We start from the raw sequence: 19,888 nt of genomic DNA, 5'->3' as shown, positions 1-19,888 counted from the left end.
TTTAATGTTCTTCCAGTTTTCGTCAATAACCACATATTTCTTTCATTCTTTTTTGTTTTGTTTTGTTTTTTGAGACACGGCTAGAGTGCAGTGGCACAATCACAGCTCACCACAGTCTCCACCTCCTAGGCTCACATGATTCTCCCACCTCAGCCTCCCCGGTAGCTGGGACTACAGGCTCATGCCACCATGCCCAATTAATTTTGTTGTTGTTGTATTTTTAGTAGAGACAGTGTTTCGCCATGTTTCCCAGGCTAGTCACAAACTGCTAGGCTCAAGCAATCCACACGCCTCAGCCTTCCAAAGTGCTAGGATTACAAGTGTGAGCCACCATGCCTGGCCACATATTTCTTTCTTTTTTTTCGAGGCAGGGGCCGAGGGGGACAGGGTCTCACTCTGTCGCCCAGGCTGGAGTGCAGTGGCGCGATCTCAGCTCACCCCAACCTCCGCCTCCCACGTTCAAGCGATTCTCCTGCCTCAGCCTCCCAAGTATCTGGGATTACAGGCGCACGCCACTGCCACCCAGTTAATTTTTGTATTTTTACTAGAGACGGCGTTTCACCATATTGTCCAGGCTGGTCTCAAACTCCTGACCACAAATGATCCACCCACCTGGACCTCCCAAAGTGCTGGGATTACAGGTGTGAGCCACCATGCCCGGCCCTAGCCACATATTTCTTTTGTAATTCTAAAAATATTGTTATAGAAGTAGGAAAAAATTTATCTTGGTTCATCTCCTGCTGAAAATGGGCTCTCTCCTGCCTGGGGTTCCAGCAAAGTCAAACCTAGAGTCTCTTGAGGCCAGGCAAGGTGGCTTATGCCTGTAATCCAGCACTTTGGGGGGCCAAGGTGGGAGGATTACTTGAGGCCTGGAGTTTAAGACCAGCCTGGGCAACATAGGCAGACCTCATCTCTACTAAAAATAAATAAATAAATAAGTAGCCAGGTGTGGTGATGTGCACCTGTAGTTCCAGCTACTTTAGAGGCTGAGGAGGGAGAATTGCTTAAGCCCAGGAGACGGAAGCTGCAGTGAGCTACGATCACACCACTGCACTCCAGCCTGGGCAAGAGAGTGAGCACCCTGTCTCAAAACAACAACAACAAACCCTAGAGTTGTTTGTGTGATAGACAAAATAATTTTTAAATGTTTTATTGAAGTTACAACATACAAAAAAGTTGTATAGTAGTACGACCCACTGAAAGTCCACAAACTAACTGGACACTCCCATCGTAATCAGCAATGAGAACATGGCTAGCAGCCAGGCACAGTGACTCAGGCATGTAATCCCAGTATTTTGGGAGGCCGAAGCGGGCAGATCACCTGAGGTCAGGAGTTCAAGACCAGCGTGGGCAACATGGTGAAACCCTGTCTCTACTAAAAATACAAAAATTAGCTGGGCATGGTGTTGCATGCCTACAGTCCCAGCTACTTGAGAGGCTGAGGCTGGAGAATGGCTTGAACCCCAGAGGCAGAGGTTGCAGTGAGCTGAGATTGTGCCACTGCACACAAGCCTGGGTGACAGAGTGAGACTCTGTCTCAAAAAAAAAGTGGGGGGAACATATCTAGCACCCCCAGAAGCTTGCCTTATGTCCTCTTCTAAACCCTCCAGCTTGGGCAACAGAGGGAGACCCTGTATCTAAAGGATAGCAGCATCCTGACTTCTATCCCTGTAGCTTAGTTTTGCCAGCTTTTAAACTTGATATAAGTTAAATCATACAGTATATACTTGGGCTTCTTTCACTCAGTGTTATGTTTGTAGAATTCATCTAAGTTGTCCTATGTAATAATAGTCCACTCATTCTTATTGCTGTATAGAATTCCACTGTATGAATCTCTGATTCATTTATCTATCCAATTGTTGATAAGCATTTGGATAGTTTTCAGCCTGGGGCTGTTATAAATAAAGCTATTACCAACAGCCTCTGGGTGAACATGTTTACTTTTTTTTTTTTTTTTTGTGACAGATTCTCACTGTGTCACCCAGGCTGGAGTGCAGTGGCACGATCTTGGCGCACTACAACCTCCACGTCTCGGGTTCAAGCAATTCTCCTGCCTCAGACTCCCCAGTACCTAGGATTACAGGTGCGTGCCACCACGCCACGCCGGGCTAATTTTTTTTTTTTTTTTTGAGATGGAGTCTGGCTCAGTCGCCCAGGCTGGAGAGCAGTGGCGCGATCTCGGCTCACTGCAACCTCCACCTCCTGGGTTCAAGCGATTCTCCTGGCTCAGCCTCCTGAGTAGCTGGGACTACAGGCACGTGCCACCACCATTTTTTTGTATTTTTAGTAGAGATGGGGTTTCACTGTGTTAGGATGGTCTTGATTTCCTGACCTCGCGATCCACCTGCCTCAGCCTCCCAAAGTGCAGGGATTACAGGCAGGAGCCACCCCCAGCCGACAACTAATTTTTAAAAATTCTTCTGGTGTAGGATATTCTCTCTGATCAACACTGCCCTCAGCCCATCATGTAATTTGCATGGTTTATGTACATATATACCCTCACCAATGTGTCTATTTTACACCTCTGTCAGTTTGGCACATGTTCTGCAAGACGGCAACTTTCTTCCCTTGGGTTTCTGCAGTGTTGGGGAAGGGATATAGTCCTCAAATGTTAACAAGTTATTCTGGAGAAGACCCAATGTAAATCAGGTGTTTTACATTAAAAATTTCCCATTGTTCTTCAGCTTGTTCTTGTGAATCACTATTCTCCCCTCTGGTCCCAGAACAAAACAGCTGACTCCTCAGAGCACTTGCACCTGCTTCACTACCCAGGGGGACAGATACCCAGGTTGAGAACTGTAGCTGTGGCAGAACCATGCTCCCACCAGAGGTATTCATGGTTGGAGATCTCTTAGGAGCTTCAAGAGCTTTTTCTTCTTCTTCTTTTTTTTTTTTTGAGACAGGGTCTCACTCTGTCGCCCAGCCTGGAGTACAGTGGTACAATCTCGGCTCACTGCAGCCTCTGCCTCCTGGGTTCAAGCAATTCTCCTACCTCAGCCTCCCGAGTAGCTGGAATTACAGGCATGCATCACCACATCCAGCTAATTTTTTTGTATTTTAGTAGAGACGGGGTTTCACCATGTTGCCCAGGCTGGTCTTGAACTCCTAAGCTCAGGCAATCTGCCTGCCTCGGCCTCCCAAAGTGCTAGGATTACAAGCATGAGCCACTGTGCCCGGCCCCCCAAACAGATTTTTAATAAGCGCATGAAACGATGAACATATTTGTTTCCCAACACATTATGACTTATTTGAGGGTAAGGACAAGCTCATACCCATCTCTGGATTAGCAGCACCTAGCCCAGTGCTTGCATATCAGAGTGGCCGAATAAATGTTAAAACACATGCTCTCTGTTTGAAATGGATGGAAAGGCTGGGTGTGGTGGCTCATGCTGTAATCCTAGCACTTTGAGAGGCCGAGGCAGGCGGATCACCTGAGGTCAGGAGTTCGAGACCAGCCTGGCCAACATGGTGAAACCCTGACTCTACTAAAAATACAAAAATTAGCCAGGCATGGTGGTGTGTGCCTGTAGTCCCAGCTACTTGGGAGGCTGAGCCAGGAGAATCACTTGAACCCGGGAGGTGGAGGTTGCAGTCAGCCAAGACTGCACCACTGCACTCCAGCCTGGATGACACAGACTCTGTCGCAAAAAAAAAAAAAAAAAAAAAAAGAAATGGATGGAAAGAATCTACTGGATAGTTGGCCAAAAGTGGAGTCAATTACTGAGAAACAAAATCTTTCCCTGTGGAATTGAACCGACAGCTTATATGTCTATCATTATGGCAGAACGAACCCCATGCTATGGAATGTTCTACAGCAGTAAACAAGGAAGTGAATCACAGTTACATGGAAAATGCTCCACACTTTATTATTAGTTAAAAAAAATTGCAAACAATGTAATTGTGTAACATTTTATGGTTTTAAAAAAGATAAAAGGCAATCAAGGTGTTGGCTGCAAAAAACAAAAAATGTATATTATGAAAAGATAAAAGCTACATGTTTCTAGAGATACATGTATGTGTAAAAGAGGGAAAGACCTGGAAGCTTATACACCACACTGACAATAGCAGGTACCTCCACAAGACAGAATGGGGATTTGGGTTGGCGTCAAGGAAATTTACCTTTATGTAGAATGAATTTTTTAAAGATTACATTTGTGTATTATTTGTGTAATTAAATTCTGTTAAAATTTTAAGTGAATTTCTATTTCTACCAATTTTTCTACTGCCTGAATACATAACTATTCTTAAAAGGAAGAATAGACTCTCTGGGACTGCCAATAATTTTTCCTTGTAAGCAGACACCAGACCACTCTCCACCTAAGCATCACAAAAAATTTAGAGAAAGGAAGAGCTAAGAGCTCCTTAAACAAGTTCAGGCTTGACACAGCCCTGGCCCTGACAGCCAGGGCCTTCAAGCGGGCCTTTCTGTGAAGGGTGGCCAGGCATCAACTTAGCAGGAGAGAAAACAGATGACTTATTTCCATCCACACTTAAGGAAAATGCACTTTCCAAGGACTGCGCACATTTCTTTTTTCTTTTTTTGAGAAGGAGTCTCGCTGTTGTCGCCCAGGCTGGAGTGCAGTGGCGCAGTCTGGGCCCGGATTCAAGGAATTCTCATGCCTCAGCCTCTTGAGTAGCTGGGATTACAGGCGCCCGCCACCAGGCCCGGCTAATTTTTGTAGTTTTGGTACAGACGGGGTTTCACCATGTTGGCCAGGCTGGTCTCGAACTCCTGACCTCAAGTGATTCACCCGCCTCGGCCTCCCAAAATGCTAGGATTACAGGCATGAGCCACCGCGCCCGGGCGACTGCGCACATTTCTATGGAGCTGTAAGTTAAAAGAGAAGGCAGTGAGGTGCTTCTGTCATTCTATGACAGAAACAGCTAAAGAGTAGAGAAATGTTCACAAGACTTAATAGAACAGAAATAGGAGAAGGTGCACACAAGCTCAACCAACTACAGCCTCACAAATAAATGTGTCTTTTGTGTGTAGCACTTAAGTTTGGAATATTCTTTTTTATACAAATGAGTGGGGCTTAACCTAAGAAATCCAGGCCATATTCTGCGACGAATGCATCGGTTATCTCTGACCCATCAGCAAACATCTTTTTCTGTGGCTTCAGTTTCCTCAGTAAAACAGATGGGGTTGCGGCGGACTCAGTCCTAGGCACAGCCTTTCTCCAACGTCTATCCAAAGCCTAGGGCACCTCAATACCAACCGGCAGGCCAGCGCCTCCTCTGCGGGGCTGCGGACAGGACGCCTGTCATTCCATTCCTCGGCCGGGCTCTCCAGGTGACCGGAAGAAGAGCCCAGAGTGCGGGACTTCAGTGCGCCCGACCTGCTCCAAGCGCAGGTCACTCCCGAACCCCGGCAGCGAAGCATCCAGCGCCGGAAAAGGTCCCGCGGTCGCCCCGGGGCCGCCGCTGGGGAGGAAGGAGTGGAGCGCGCTGGCCCCGTGACGTGGCCCAATCCCAGGCCGACGCCGGCGGCTTTTGCCCAACCGGTGGCTGGTCCCCTCTACTGGCCCCAGGACAAGGCTTGCAAAGGGGGGGCGGGGCCTGGGACGTGGTCCAATGGGTACGCGCGCCGGGGCGGCGGGGGCGGGGCCGGGCGCGCAGCGCAGGGCCGGGCGGCCGAGGCTCCAATGAGCGCGCGCCGCGTCCGGGGCCGGCTGGTGCGCGAGACGCCGCCGAGAGGTTGGTGGCTAATGTAGCAGTTTGCAAACCGAGGGGAGTTGTGAAGGGCGCGGGTGGGGGGCGCTGCCGGCCTCGTGGGTACGTTCGTGCCGCGTCTGTCGCAGAGCGAGGGCCGCAGGAGCCGAGGCAAGAGGTAGCGGGGGTGGATGGAGGTGCGGGCCGGCCACCCCTACTAGGGGAGAAAGCGTGCGAGCTCTGGGGGCGGGTCGGGAGCGCAAGGGAGGGCCGCGCGGACGCCGGGCGCTCGGCCTCGCACCGGGGAGCACGCAGCTCGGCCCCCGGTCTGTCCCCACGCGCTGGGGCGGGCCGGGATCCGTTTCCGGGTATGGGAGCCGCCGCCTTCGTCAGGTGGGGCTTAGGTGAACACCGGGTACGGGATACCCGCCGGGCGGGGAACCTTACCGCCTCTGGCACTGCGTCTGTGGGCACAGCGGGGCCGGGGAGTGAGATGGGGAAGGGGAGGGGGCGGGACAACCCGCAGGGATGCCGAGGAGGAGATAGGCCTTTCCTCCATCCTAGCCACCCCCAACGTCATTACCTTTCTCTTCCCGTCCAGGCCCAGCCTGGCTTTCCCTGTCAGCGGGGGAGCTCCAGGTGTAGGGAGGTGGTTGAGCCCTGGGCGGGGATCCCTGGCCGCACCCCAGGTGTCTGACAACAGGCACAGTGCTGCGGTGCGCCACTCACTGCCTGTGTGGTGGACGAAAGGCTCGGGTCTCCTTCCTCTTGTCCTGTTAGCTTCTCTGTTTAGGGATGTGGCAGAGCCGAATACCCATGCTCTTTCACTTGGGCCTTTGTGTGGGCGCTGCTGGGATGATTAGAGAGTGGTTTGTACTCATCAGGAGGGAGAAGGGGAGAAGTAGGCTGCTCTGCCCTGGGTAAGAATGGAGTAGGTATGAATCTTACAGCTTGTCCGTTCTGGGATGTGGTTCTGTCTCCTTCACTCCAGGCATCCAGTTTCAAGTGTTTTCTTTCTTCGCCTCCCCCAGGGGCACAATGGCAGTCAAAGTTAGGAGGCAGAGGCCGAGGAGGCGAGTCTGTTGGGCCTTGGTGGCTGTGCTCTTGGCAGACCTGTTGGCACTGAGTGGTATGTACCCCAGTAGAAGGAGCAAATGGATAAATGATGACTGAAGGATGCATGATGGGAAGTGGGCTTGGGGCTCTTGGTCAGAAGTCTCTCGAGTTGTTAGGTCCAGACCTTTTTGTCTTTTGCCATCTTAATTTACCCACGGAAAGTGGTACGCTTTGATTAGAGGGAGTCTCAGGAAGGTGGGGGAAGGGAGAGCTAACTGACAAACCTCTTTTCCCTTCAGATACGCTGGCAGTGATGTCTGTGGACCTGGGCAGTGAGTCCATGAAGGTGGCCATCGTCAAACCTGGAGTGCCCATGGAAATTGTCTTGAATAAGTGAGGGTGGCCCCCGTGTTAAGGGTGGGGAACGAGGGAGTCTGGGCTCCAAGTGTGAATGTGTTCGTCATAGTGCCCACAGCAGACTTCGGCATCTGAGTGGTTAAATGTGGGTGAGTGTCAAGGCTTCTGAGTCCTTCTGCAGGCACCTGGGCCCAAAGTCTCTTTTCCTCAGGGAATCTCGGAGGAAAACCCCGGTGATTGTGACCCTGAAAGAAAATGAAAGATTCTTTGGAGACAGTGCAGCAAGCATGGTGAGCTAGCAGTCTCTCTTCCCAGAGTGGTGGGCAGAGGAGAGGAGATGGCAGCCCCCAGAGTCTGTTTCCTTATCAGTCTCTGTGATGTAAGAGGTAGGTAATGGTGGACTTGGGAGCCTAATACTACTCTGCTCCTTCTTCACCCCTCAGGCCATTAAGAATCCAAAGGCTACACTACGTTACTTCCAGCAACTCCTGGGGAAGCAGGCAGATAACCCCCATGTAGCTCTTTACCAGGCCCGCTTCCCGGAGCACGAGCTGACTTTCGACCCACAGAGGCAGACTGTGCACTTTCAGATCAGCTCGTGAGTGTTCTGCTGGGGAAGGTGGTCTCAGCAACACTGCTGGGCTCCTCATTGGTGTGTGTTCCTGATTGTCCCGCCTTAATGCCTGGCTTTCCTTGCCTCCAACTACCTTCCCTCCCCTCAGGCAGCTGCAGTTCTCACCTGAGGAAGTGTTGGGAATGGTTCTCAATTATTCTCGTTCTCTAGCTGAAGATTTTGCAGGTGAGTGGTCAAGGTGGGGCCCTTGGTGGCCAGGCTCCCCAGGATCTAGGGCAGTGATTCTCCAACAGGGGCAACTTTGCCTCCCAGGGAACATTTAGCAACATCTGAAGATATATTTTGGTTGTCACATCTAAGGGGTGCAACTGGTATCTAGTGGGTAGAGGCCAGGGATGCTGCTGAACATCCTACAGTGCACAGGACAGCACCCACAACAAAGAATTACCTACTCCAAAATGTCATTAGTGACGAGATTAGAAGCCCTCATCTAAGGTATGGAGCCGGCGGGACCCTTTTCTGTTGTCGTCTGTAGAGCAGCCCATCAAGGATGCAGTGATCACCGTGCCAGTCTTCTTCAACCAGGCCGAGCGCCGAGCTGTGCTGCAGGCTGCTCGTATGGCTGGCCTCAAAGTGCTGCAGCTCATCAATGACAACACCGCCACTGCCCTCAGCTATGGTGTCTTCCGCCGGAAAGATATAAACACCACTGCCCAGGTGAGCCAGGGGAGTCTGACCAGACATGCAGGGTGACTGAATCTAAGGATGGAGGCCACTTGGTCCCTTTTGCATCTTGTTTGCATGGCTGGGCTGGCCCTTGGCAAAGTGCACCAATAGCCTCCTCCCAGCCCCTGTTGGAGCTGTTTAGTTTTGTGTTAAGAGTCAGACAGCCCCTTGGAAGCAGGTGGGTGGGCAGGCAGGCCCCCTGGAGTTTGAAAAGGTTCCTGTGATAGTTGCCTTGATATCTCTACAGAATATCATGTTCTATGACATGGGCTCAGGCAGCACCGTATGCACCATTGTGACCTACCAGATGGTGAAGACTAAGGAAGCTGGGATGCAGCCACAGCTGCAGATCCGGGGAGTAGGGTAAGTGGATACTTGGCAGGGAGGGCTGCTTGTGAAGACCCTCAAGTCAGGGGTTTCTTCTTGGAGGAGACACACCGCTTTGCTTTCCTGCATGCTGCAGGAATGCTCTCCTGATTGAGGCATCAGTCATTGTAGGGGACGACTCACAAAGAGTAAGGGGAAGCTGGGGCACAGGGGAGGACAGTTTGGGAAAATTGGAAGACCTGGAAGTTTCAAAATGTATTCTAAGGAAATCCATGGAGCTGCAGGCAATATGTAGGGTGTCAGATTCAATCATGTTTTTGTTCTCTTGTCATTTCCAGTTAAATAATTTACCATTCTTGTTGTCTTATTTCTTTTTAAATTTTTTTTTATTTTTATGTCCTGTGACATAGCCCTCAGGAAATCCTGAGAACATGTGCCCTGTTGTCTTATTTCTTTTTGTTTTTTTTTTTTTTTGAGACGGAGTCTTGCTCTGTCGCCCAGGCTGGAGTGCAGTGGCGCGATCTCGGCTCACTGCAAGCTCCACCTCCCAGGTTCACGCCATTCTACTGCCTCAGCCTCTCCGAGTAGCTGGGACTACAGGCGCCCGCCACCACGCCTGGCTAATTTTTTGTATTTTTAGTAGAGACGGGGTTTCACCGTGGTCTCGATCTCCTGACCTCGTGATCCGCCCGCCTCGGCCTCCCAAAGTGCTGGGATTACAAGCGTGAGCCACCGCACCCGGCCATTATTTCTTGAAATCATCTTTTTCCGTCTTCATTACCCCCAGCCCAAGTTACCATCACCTCTTATTTGCAGAATTAAAAACATCTCCCTGTTCCTAGTGACGTCTCCTTTCAGTTCTTTCTTCATATTGCAGCCAGAGGGTTCTTCCTAAAATCCAACCTGATCATTACCTGTTTCTTTAAAAACCTGTCACTGGCTCCAAAACTTTCCCTGCGCCTGTCTCAACTCTGCCTTCTGCAGCCTGTCTGAGCCCTGAGCCCTCTCGCTCTTTGAGCCCCAGTGATGCTTGCCTTCCTCTGGAACTTGCCATGCGCTCTCCCACTTCAAGGTCTTTATGAACACTGTTGCCTCTGTCTAGAATGTTCTTTCCCCTCCAGCTAGTGAACTCTGAACTCTTCAGTTCAAGTGATGCTTGCACTGAACTTATCCTTCAGGTTTCAGTTCAAGCATCACTTTTTAGAGGACATGTTCTTGGGTCTCCCTCAGTAGCCTGAATCTCCCCCCATGCATGTTCTGCAGGCATTGTCCCCTCACCTTTACAACATGTGACGTAGTGATAATTTCACATTTATGTGATTGTTCAACTTTTCCATAGCAGGGACCCTGTCTCTCTCCCCGCCGCCACATTTGTATTCCCAGAGGGAAGTACATAAGTAATGCTCAGTAAACACTGTCGAATGAATGAGTGGAAGAAGGGTCACTGCGAGGTGTCAGCTGTGCTGGAGAGAGTTGAGGGCAGAGTGTGTGTCCACACATGGGGCACTGGAGATGAACAAGGTCCCCTGAGATGAAGGAATGGTGCCATGTGGGGATAAGAGGCTCCTCTGCAGATGCGGGGACTCCATGTGTTCTTCACTTTTTTCCCTGCTCCCTTTTCTCAACAGATTTGACCGTACCCTGGGGGGCCTGGAGATGGAGCTTCGGCTTCGAGAACACCTGGCTGGGCTTTTCAACGAGCAACGCAAGGGTCAGAGAGCAAAGGATGTGCGGGAGAACCCACGTGCCATGGCCAAGCTGCTGCGTGAAGCTAATCGGCTCAAAACCGTCCTCAGTGCCAACGCTGACCACATGGCACAGGTGCCCGCAAGTGGCTGGTTGAGGCAATATTTTGTCCCACGTACAGGGTTGGGGACCCTGCCATTGAACTGGGCTGCTCGTGCCTGGCATGGCCCATGCTCCTCCCTCTACTATCCTCCCAAAGACCTTTTTGTTTCTGTCCTACTCACCAAGAGAGCGGGACCTGGGCAAGAACCCCCTGACAGTCCCCATCCTCTCCCAGATTGAAGGCCTGATGGATGATGTGGACTTCAAGGCAAAAGTGACTCGTGTGGAATTTGAGGAGCTGTGTGCAGACTTGTTTGAGCGGGTGCCTGGGCCTGTACAGCAGGCCCTCCAGAGTGCTGAAATGAGTCTGGTGAGTGAGTAGGGGAGGGCGGGAATGCCCCGTAGGAAAGGGCATAGGAAACCCACGGGACGTCAAGGGACAAGTCAGTGCCGAGGAAGAGCACTAACTGCATGCTGTTCCACCTCTCATTCTTACCCACTGCAGGATGAGATTGAGCAGGTGATCCTGGTGGGTGGGGCCACTCGGGTCCCCAAAGTTCAGGAGGTGCTGCTGAAGGCCGTGGGCAAGTGAGTGTGGGGGCTAGAGTGCTGGGCTGAGTTCTGCCTGGGGCAGGGCTTTGGGCTGAGCAGCTGGAGGGCTGAGGGGAGGGAAGTTCCGGTTGCATGCTCCAGGGTAGGCCGTGCTGAGGCTTGGGGCTTTCCCAGGGAGGAGCTGGGGAAGAACATCAATGCAGATGAAGCAGCCGCCATGGGGGCAGTGTACCAGGCAGCTGTGCTCAGCAAAGCATTTAAAGTGAAGCCATTTGTCATCCGAGATGCAGTGGTCTACCCCATCCTGGTGAGTGAGCCTGAGCAGGTGAAAAGCTCCCTTTACCTCTCCCAAGTGGGGTTTCCCCTTCTGTCTGCTCTGGCTCATCCCTTTGTCTTTCTGCTAAGAGGTATTCCCCACCCCACCCCCATCCTTACCCCAGAACCTACTCGGGTTCTCTAGTGTGCAACAGTGTGCCTCTGTCTGCCTGCTGTGTAGGTGGAGTTCACGAGGGAGGTGGAGGAGGAGCCTGGGATTCACAGCCTGAAGCACAATAAACGGGTACTCTTCTCTCGGATGGGGCCCTACCCTCAACGCAAAGTCATCACCTTTAACCGCTACAGCCATGATTTCAACTTCCACATCAACTACGGTGACCTGGGCTTCCTGGGGCCTGAAGATCTTCGGTGAGGGGCGGGGGTGCAGGATGGGAGCTCCAGGGAGAGGGAGGCGTGGCTACTGGATAATCTGAGGACTGGGGGTGAGGGAGGATGTGGGCCTGCGGGGCTGAAACAGGGCAGCTATGAGCAGCTTCGCTGGAGAATGCATCCGTCCTCCTGAGTGTGCCCTTGGGGTGTGCCCCTGACACCTCGTGCCAGGAAGGAGGCCATGTAGTCTAGAGGGGGAGATAGGTTGGGGTGGGTCCCCCTGAACTCCTCTTTCCTCCTCAACCAGGGTATTTGGCTCCCAGAATCTGACCACAGTGAAGCTAAAAGGGGTGGGTGACAGCTTCAAGAAGTATCCTGACTACGAGTCCAAGGGCATCAAGGCTCACTTCAACCTGGATGAGAGTGGCGTGCTCAGTCTAGACAGGGTGAGAGCTAAAGGAGACCCTGTGTGCAGAGCAGGGGCTCAGGCCCTGCCAGCCATTTCCAAAGTGGGTTCCACATGGCATTAGGATATGATAACCAAAAAAGGTTTAGGAATCAGAAAAATGTTGGCTCTAAACAGAGCTAACCGATGATCTGGTGCAGACCTCCTTATAGCCTATAAATGCTTATAGGCATTGTAAATTTCTTGGAACTATTGAATGGTTTGATATAGGCATTGTGAATTTCTTGGAACTATTGAATGGTTTGAAGAATCCACTCTTTTTTTTTTTTTTTTTTTTTTTTTTGAGAAGGTCTTGGCTCTGTCACTTAAGCTAGAACATAATGGCATGGTCATAGCTCATTCCAGCCTTGAACACTTGGGCTTAAATGATCCTCCCATCTCAGCCTCCTGAGTAGCTGGGACGATACGCATGTGCCACTACATCCTGCTGAATTTTTTTGTACTTTATTTATAGAGACAGGGTCTCACTATGTTGTCCAGACTGGTCTCTAACTCCTGAGATCAAGCGATCATCCTGCCTCAACCTCCCAAAGTACAGGGATTACAGGTGGGAGCCACTCTGCCTGGCCTCAGGAATCCGCTTATTATTATTATTAGTTTTTTTTGTTTTTTTTTTTTTTTTTTTTTTTTTTGAGACGGAGTCTCGCTCTGTCGTCCAGGCTGGAGTGCAGTGGCGCAGTCTTGGCTCACTGCAAGCTCTGCTTCCTGGGTTCACGCCATTCTCCCGCCTCAGCCTCTCCGAGTAGCTGGGACTACAGGCGCCCGCCACCACGCCCGGCTAATTTTTTTGTATTTTTAGTAGAGACGGGGTTTCACCGTGGTCTCGATCTCCTGACCTCGTGATCCGCCCGCCTCGGCCTCCCAAAGTGCTGGGATTACAAGCGTGAGCCACCGCGCCCGGCCTATTATTATTAGTTTTTTTGAGACTTGCTCTGTTGTCTAGGCTGGAGTACAGTGGCGTGATCTTGCAACCTCCACTTGCCGGGTTCAAGTGATTCTCCTGTCTCAGCCTCCTGGGTAGCTGGGATTACAGGAGCCTGCCACCATGCCTGGCTAATTTTTGTTATTTAGAGTAGAGATGGGGTTTCACCATGTTGGCCAGTCTGGTCTCAAACCCCTGACCTCAAGTGATCCACCTGCCTTGGCCTCCCAAAGTGTTGAGATTACAGGCATAAGCCACTGCACTCGGCCAGGAATCCGTTTTTGAAGAACAAATCTTGGGGTAATATGGATGCAATGGCCCATACAGTTACTGAGTGGAGAAGTAGGGGGCTCTTTGGACAAAGAGGAGCTGGGACCCTATTCATGGAGGGCTGTTAATCAAAGGAGATGGGCGACTACCTCCAAGTCCTTAGAAAAGGCAGGTGAGAGACTAGGCCTGCGACGGCATGGAGTGTGCATAAGCAAACACCCACTTTGGCAGGATGTTTGTGGAGAAAAGGTGGATTAGCCTGTGTGTTTCTTCATTTTGAACCTGTTTTCAGGTGGAGTCTGTATTTGAGACACTGGTGGAGGACAGCCCAGAAGAGGAATCTACTCTCACCAGTAAGATGAGCATGCATGTGTGTATGGGAGAGAATGTACTTGTGTGAGGGTTGCGGAGGTGGACAGGGCATGGCCCTTGGGTTAGAAGGTGGAGTCACTGCTGTGGTCTCCTTTTGAGTCTTTGGGTTTTGCTCCCCCTAGAACTTGGCAACACCATTTCCAGCCTGTTTGGAGGTGGTACCACACCAGATGCCAAGGAGAACGGTACTGATGCTGTCCAGGTGAGTTCAGGATGGAGCCAGGGAAGCATGGAGGACGGTGGGGGGTGCAGGTAGTAGCAGCAGAGGAAGGGGGTGAGGGTAGGCCACCCCTGCCCCTGTTGTGTTAACCATTCACTCCCCAGGATCCTCTGGGCTCTGAGCTGTTTCTTGACCGGCGCTCCCAAGGCCCATTCCCCTCATTGCAGATGCTCTTCCTTTGTCCAGCTAGATTGCCACAGTCCAAGCAGGCCATTGACCGTTTCCATACAGCAGTCACCTGTATAGAACCCCCATGGGGTTGGCGGTGCTGAGCCAGGCCTGCCTGGAGGCTCTGCTCCTGATCGTTCCCTGGGGCGCCTGTGGTGTTTCCCAGGAGGAAGAGGAGAGCCCTGCAGAGGGGAGCAAGGACGAGCCTGGGGAGCAGGTGGAGCTCAAGGAGGAAGCTGAGGCCCCAGTGGAAGATGGCTCTCAGCCCCCACCCCCTGAACCTAAGGGAGATGCAACCCCTGAGGGAGAAAAGGCCACAGAAAAAGAAAATGAGGACAAGTCTGAGGCCCAGGTGAGCTGTGGCAGAGGAAGGCCAGTGTGGATCCAGAGGCTAAGGGAGCGGGTGCCTGCCTTGTTTCTGGCCTTGTAGAGAATGTTGGAGGGCAGAGGCTTCTCCTGACACCTCTGACTTTTCCCACCCAGAAACCAAGTGAGAAGGCAGAGGCAGGGCCTGAGGGCGTCGCTCCAGCCCCAGAGGGAGAGAAGAAGCAGAAGCCCGCCAGGAAGCGGCGCATGGTAGAGGAGATCGGGGTGGAGCTGGTTGTTCTGGACCTGCCTGACTTGCCAGAAGATAAGCTGGCTCAGTCGGTGCAGAAGTAAGTGAGGACAGCTGGTATATGTGTGTACATGTGTGTGCAAGGTGGGCAGGATGTGGGATGGCGCCCTGGGAGGGAGGGCTGTCTGACCCAGAGTCTCAAGTTCTCACTTGCCCTCTCCCTCATCCCTACCCCTCCTTTGTCCCATAGACTTCAGGACTTGACACTCCGAGACCTGGAGAAGCAGGAACGGGAAAAAGCTGCCAACAGCTTGGAAGCGTTCATCTTTGAGACCCAGGTCAGTGGGCAGGAGGCAGCAGCACCCCTACTGGGCTTACTCCTGGCTCTGTGGGCCTTGCCTCTGGGCTTGCGGGTGCATGTGTTTACATGTCCCCCTCCCCAGGACAAGCTGTACCAGCCCGAGTACCAGGAAGTGTCCACAGAGGAGCAGCGTGAGGAGATATCTGGGAAGCTCAGCGCCGCATCCACCTGGCTGGAGGAGGAGGGTGTTGGAGCCACCACAGTGGTGAGGGGCCTCTCAGGACATGGCAGGTGGAATGGGGGCTCTCCTTGCTCTCCCAGGGTCAGAGAGAAGAGCTGGGGCTTGAGCCCATAAAGAAGGACATGGGGCTGACTCCAGGCTCTGTTCTCATCCCTTCCACCCCTCTGCCCAATCCCACATCCATCAGATGTTGAAGGAGAAGCTGGCTGAGCTGAGGAAGCTGTGCCAAGGGCTGTTTTTTCGGGTAGAGGAGCGCAAGAAGTGGCCCGAACGGCTGTCTGCCCTCGATAATCTCCTCAACCATTCCAGCATGTTCCTCAAGTGAGCAGCCCCTGAACCCTTTTTGCAGTCCTGCCAAGGCCACTGGTTTTCATTCCTACCAGCTTCCCACTCCCCACACTCCAGGCCCTTCTCCCTCTGGGGCTAATGGTCTCCTTTCTGGCTTCCAGGGGGGCCCGGCTCATCCCAGAGATGGACCAGATCTTCACTGAGGTGGAGATGACAACGTTAGAGAAAGTCATCAATGAGACCTGGGTAATCACTTCGCAAATACTTTTTTTTTTTTTTTTTTTTTTTTTTTTTTTTGAGACGGAGTCTTGCTCTGTCGCCCAGGCTGGAGTGCAGTGGCGCAATCTCGGCTCACTGCAAGCTCCGCCTCCCGGGTTCACGCCATTCTCCTGCCTCAGCCTCTCCGAGTAGCTGGGACTACAGGCGCCCGCCACCACGCCCGGCTAATTTTTTGCATTTTTAGTAGAGACAGGGTTTCACCGTGGTCTCGATCTCCTGACCTCGTGATCCGCCCGCCTCAGCCTCCCAAAGTGCTGGGATTACAAGCGTGAGCCACCGCGCCCGGCCACTTCGCAAATACTTAACCAGATACTTAGCTGCCATCCTAGGTACTGTGGGAGAGGCGGAGAGATGAAGCCACAGCAGCCCATGCCTCCTGGCTTAGCATCTAATCTGAAGACAAAAGATGTTTGTATTTGAGCCCACATCTGATTAGTCCCAAGCAAGGGCCATGGCCATAAGAGTCATCAGCCTGGAGGAGCAAAAAAGCCCATCCCATGAGGACAGAGAAAGCTGCTTTGAGGGGCTGGGGTTTGAGCTAGGTTCAGAACATGGTCCAGGGTTTGGCTAGGTGAAACTGATGTGTCATGTGAAGCAGAAACTGTTTTGGATGTGTGGGGACTCTTGAGCCAGAGCTCAGTAAAGTGGAGAGTCAAGAAATGAGTATTCAGCCAGGCGCGGTGGCTCACGCCTGTAATCCCAGCACTTAAGGAGGCTGAGGTGGGTGAATCACCAGGTCAAGAGATTGAGACCATCCTGGTCAACATGGTGAAACCCTGTCTCTACTAAATATACAGAAATTAGCTGGGCATGATCGCCTGTAGTCCTAGCTACTCCGGAGGCTGAGGCAGGAGAATCCTTTGAACCCAGGAGGCGGAGGTTGCAGGTTGCAGTGAGCCGAGATCGCGCCACTGCACTCCAGCCTGGCAACAGAGCGAGACTCTGTCTCAAAAAAAAAAAAAAAAAAAAAAGAGTTTTCAAGGAGTTTGTTCAGTTGTAGTCATTCCAGAGTAGTAGGATGTAAACCAGAAACATGCAGGTTGGGACTTCATTGTGGAGAACCTTTAATACCCTTCTAAGGAGTCTGTTAGCCTCATGGGGCTGAGGCCAGGGGTGGCAGTGATTTGCAATCTGAGGGAAGAGGCTGGTTGGGGGTGTGATTCCATCTGGGACAGAGATGTCTGCTTTCTCCATGGCTAGCTTGGAGCCTCTCCTGGTCTCACCCACAGGCCTGGAAGAATGCAACTCTGGCCGAGCAGGCCAAGCTGCCCGCCACAGAGAAGCCTGTGTTGCTCTCAAAAGACATTGAGGCTAAGATGATGGCCCTGGACCGAGAGGTGCAGTATCTGCTCAATAAGGCCAAGTTTACCAAGCCCCGGCCCCGGCCTAAGGACAAGAATGGGACCCGGGCAGAGCCACCCTTCAATGCCAGTGCCAGTGACCGGGGGGAGAAGGTCATCCCTCCAGCAGGTGAGGACCGGGTACCTGGCTGCATGTTCTGCTGGACAGGGAGACGGCCTCCTTTCCTTCCTGAGGCTATGTCTTACCTCTGGTTTCCTTCCAGGCCAGACTGAAGATGCAGAGCCCATTTCAGAACCTGAGAAAGTAGAGACTGGTGAGTTGGAGCAACCACGGTTGAGCACGTGGATGTTGCATTAGCCCAGGGATAGGCAAACTGGTAGGCACAACCTCTTTCTAGACAGCCCATGAGCTTGAATGGCCTTTGCGTTTTTAAAGGGTTGTTTAAAAAAAAAAAGGCCGGGCGTGATGGCTCACACCTGTAATCCCAGCACTTTGGGAGGCTGAGGCGGGTAGATCACCTGAGGTCAGGAGTTTGACACCAGCCTGGCCAACATGGTGAAACCCCATCTTTACTAAAAAAAATACAAAAAAAAAAGTCAGGCGTGGTGGCGCACATCTTTAATCCCAGCTACTTGGGAGGCTGAGGCAGGAGAATCACTTGAACCTGGGAGGCAGAGGTTGCAGTAAACCAAGATGGCGCCACTGCACTCTGCACTCCAGCCTGGGCAACAGAGACTCTGTCTCAAAAAAAAATAAAAACAAGAGTAGGCAAAGAGACCAAATGTGGTTCATGCATCCTAAAATATTTACTAGCTGGCTCTTCATGGAAAAACTGGCCCAGCCTTCCCTTAGCCTCTTCCTCCCTTCTGAGGAGACTAACCTGTTCCTTCCCAAAGCAGGATCCGAGCCAGGAGACGCTGAGCCTTTGGAGTTAGGAGGTCCTGGAGCAGGTGAGGGTGGAGCTGGGGCTACAGTGGGAAGCCTGGTGGGGTCTCAGGAAATCCTCTGCAAAGAACTGGGGTTGGTTCCTCTGTTTCACCTGCCATGATTGTTTTGCTCCCCCAAACTCCCAACAGAACCTGAACAGAAAGAACAATCCACAGGACAGAAGCGGCCTTTGAAGAACGATGAACTATAACCCCCACCTCTGTTTTCCCCATTCATCTCCACCCCCTTCCCCCAGCACTTCTATTTATTAAACATCCAGGGTTGGGGGAGGGGTTGGTCCTGCCCTCGGCTGGAGTTCCTTTCTCACCCCTGTGATTTGGAGGTGTGGAGAAGGAGAAGGGAGGGACAGCTCACTGGTTCCTTCTGCAGTACCTCTGTGGTTAAAAATGGAAACTGTTCTCCTCCCCAGCCCCACTCCCTGTTCCCTACCCATATAGGCCCTGAATTTGGGAAAAATCACTATTAATGTCTTAATCCTTTGCCTGTGGGTAGGAAGAGAATGGCTGCCAGTGGTTGATGGGTCCTGGTGATGGGAAGGGTATCAGGTTGCTGGGGAGTTTCCACTCTTCTCTGGTGATCCTTCCCTCCCTTCCTCTCCCACCATGCGATCAGCATCCTTTCAGGCCAGTTTGTGCAGAGCCTCGGTTACCGGGTTTGGTTTCTGAGTGCCTATCTGTGCTCTTTCCTCCCTCTGCGGACTTCTCATGCCCTGAGCCTCCCTTCCCCATTCCCATCCAGCTCCTTTGCCCCTGGTTTCCTTGGCTTCCTGCTGCAAATTGGGCAGTTCTCTGCCCCTTGCCTAAAAGCCTGTACCTCTGGATTGGTGGAAGTAAATCTGGAAGGATTCTCACTCGTATTTCCGACCCCTAGTGGCCAGAGGAGGGAGGGACACAGTGAAGAAGGAAGCCCACCACCTCTCCGAAGAGGAAAGCCACGCAGAGTGGTTGGCATGGGATGCCAGCATCCCGCAAGCTCTGTCATAATCTGCCTCTTCCCAGCAGCCTGGTACCCCAGGTTCCTGTAACTCCCTGCCTCCTCCTCTCTTCTGCTGTTCTGCTTCTCCCAGACAGAGCCTTTCCCTCACCCCCTGACCCCCTGGGCTGACCAAAATGTGCTTTCTACTGTGAGCCCCTATCCCAAGATCCTGGGGAAAGGAGAGACCATGGTGTGAATGTAGAGATGCCACCTCCCTCTCTCTGAGGCAGGCCTGTGGATGAAGGAGGAGGGTCAGGGCTGGCCTTCTCTGTGCATCGCTCTGCTAGGATGGGGGCCCCCCGACCCACCATGCCTACGCCTAGGGAGCCCGTCCTCCATTATTCCGTCTGTAGCAGGAGCTAGGGCTGCCGCCCCAGCTCCAAGACAAGAATGAACCTGGCTGTGTCAGGCATTTTGTCTTTTCCTTTTTTTTTTTTTTTTTGCCACATTGGCAGAGATGGGACCTAAAGGTCCTACCCCTCACCCCACCCCCACCTCTTCTGTATGTTTGAATTCTTTCAGTAGCAGTTGATGCTGGTTGGACAGGTTTGAGTCAAATTGTACTTTGCTCCATTGTTAATTGAGAAACTGTTTCAATAAAATATTCTTTTCTACAGTTTTTGTGCTGTGAGTTTTTAAAAACAGAAAAAATTTTAAATAGAAATTTTGGGCCAGGCATGGTGGCTCATACCTGTCATCTTAACATTTTGGGAGGCCAAGATGGGAGGATAGCTTGAGGCCAGACCAGCCTGGGCAACAGCAAGACTCTGTCTCAAAAAAAAAAAAAAAAAAAATTATCTGAGTGTGGGGATGTGCGCCTGTAGACCCAGCTACTTGGGAGACTGAGGCTGGAGGGTGGGTCCCTTGGGCCCAGGACTTCGAGGCTTCAGTGAGCTATGATCG

General features: G+C 52.0%; 1 protein-coding gene and 1 long non-coding RNA gene across 15 annotated transcripts; one reads left to right on the top strand and one right to left on the bottom strand.

Annotated features, from left to right (window-relative positions):
- Positions 1–3,840: 3,840 nt before the first annotated feature.
- LOC134736132 (uncharacterized) lies at positions 3,841–5,495 on the bottom strand. Its single transcript, XR_010119881.1, has 2 exons — positions 5,042–5,495; positions 3,841–4,828 (listed from the first exon to the last, which is right to left on the bottom strand). It is a non-coding gene; the product is annotated as an uncharacterized lncRNA (long non-coding RNA).
- Positions 5,496–5,603: 108 nt separating this feature from the next.
- Positions 5,604–19,601, top strand: HYOU1 (hypoxia up-regulated 1). 14 transcript variants are annotated; one of them, XM_055273426.2, is made up of 26 exons: positions 5,604–5,697; positions 6,684–6,781; positions 7,008–7,101; positions 7,277–7,355; positions 7,509–7,663; positions 7,788–7,864; positions 8,175–8,356; positions 8,613–8,728; positions 10,321–10,513; positions 10,716–10,850; positions 10,986–11,068; positions 11,207–11,339; positions 11,529–11,716; positions 11,985–12,123; positions 13,628–13,688; positions 13,830–13,909; positions 14,262–14,447; positions 14,579–14,751; positions 14,902–14,989; positions 15,095–15,217; positions 15,381–15,514; positions 15,643–15,727; positions 16,990–17,230; positions 17,325–17,375; positions 17,962–18,012; positions 18,139–19,601. In XM_055273426.2, the coding sequence occupies exons 2-26, from the start codon at positions 6,691–6,693 to the stop codon at positions 18,198–18,200; spliced, it is 3,000 nt and encodes a 999-aa protein (XP_055129401.1). In that variant the 5' UTR covers positions 5,604–5,697; positions 6,684–6,690; the 3' UTR covers positions 18,201–19,601. The 14 variants fall into 14 exon arrangements, with proteins under 14 accessions (XP_055129401.1, XP_055129400.1, XP_063491624.1 ...); XM_055273425.2 differs by having other exon boundaries at positions 5,606–5,697; positions 17,959–18,012; XM_063635554.1 differs by having other exon boundaries at positions 5,629–5,697; positions 6,644–6,781.
- Positions 19,602–19,888: the final 287 nt, after the last annotated feature.

Source organism: Symphalangus syndactylus, chromosome 3 (assembly GCF_028878055.3).
Source record: "Symphalangus syndactylus isolate Jambi chromosome 3, NHGRI_mSymSyn1-v2.1_pri, whole genome shotgun sequence".
NCBI lineage: Eukaryota > Metazoa > Chordata > Mammalia > Primates > Hylobatidae > Symphalangus > Symphalangus syndactylus.
The sequence above is the reverse complement of the archived record's forward strand: the minus strand, read 5'-3'. Positions and strand labels throughout refer to the sequence as shown.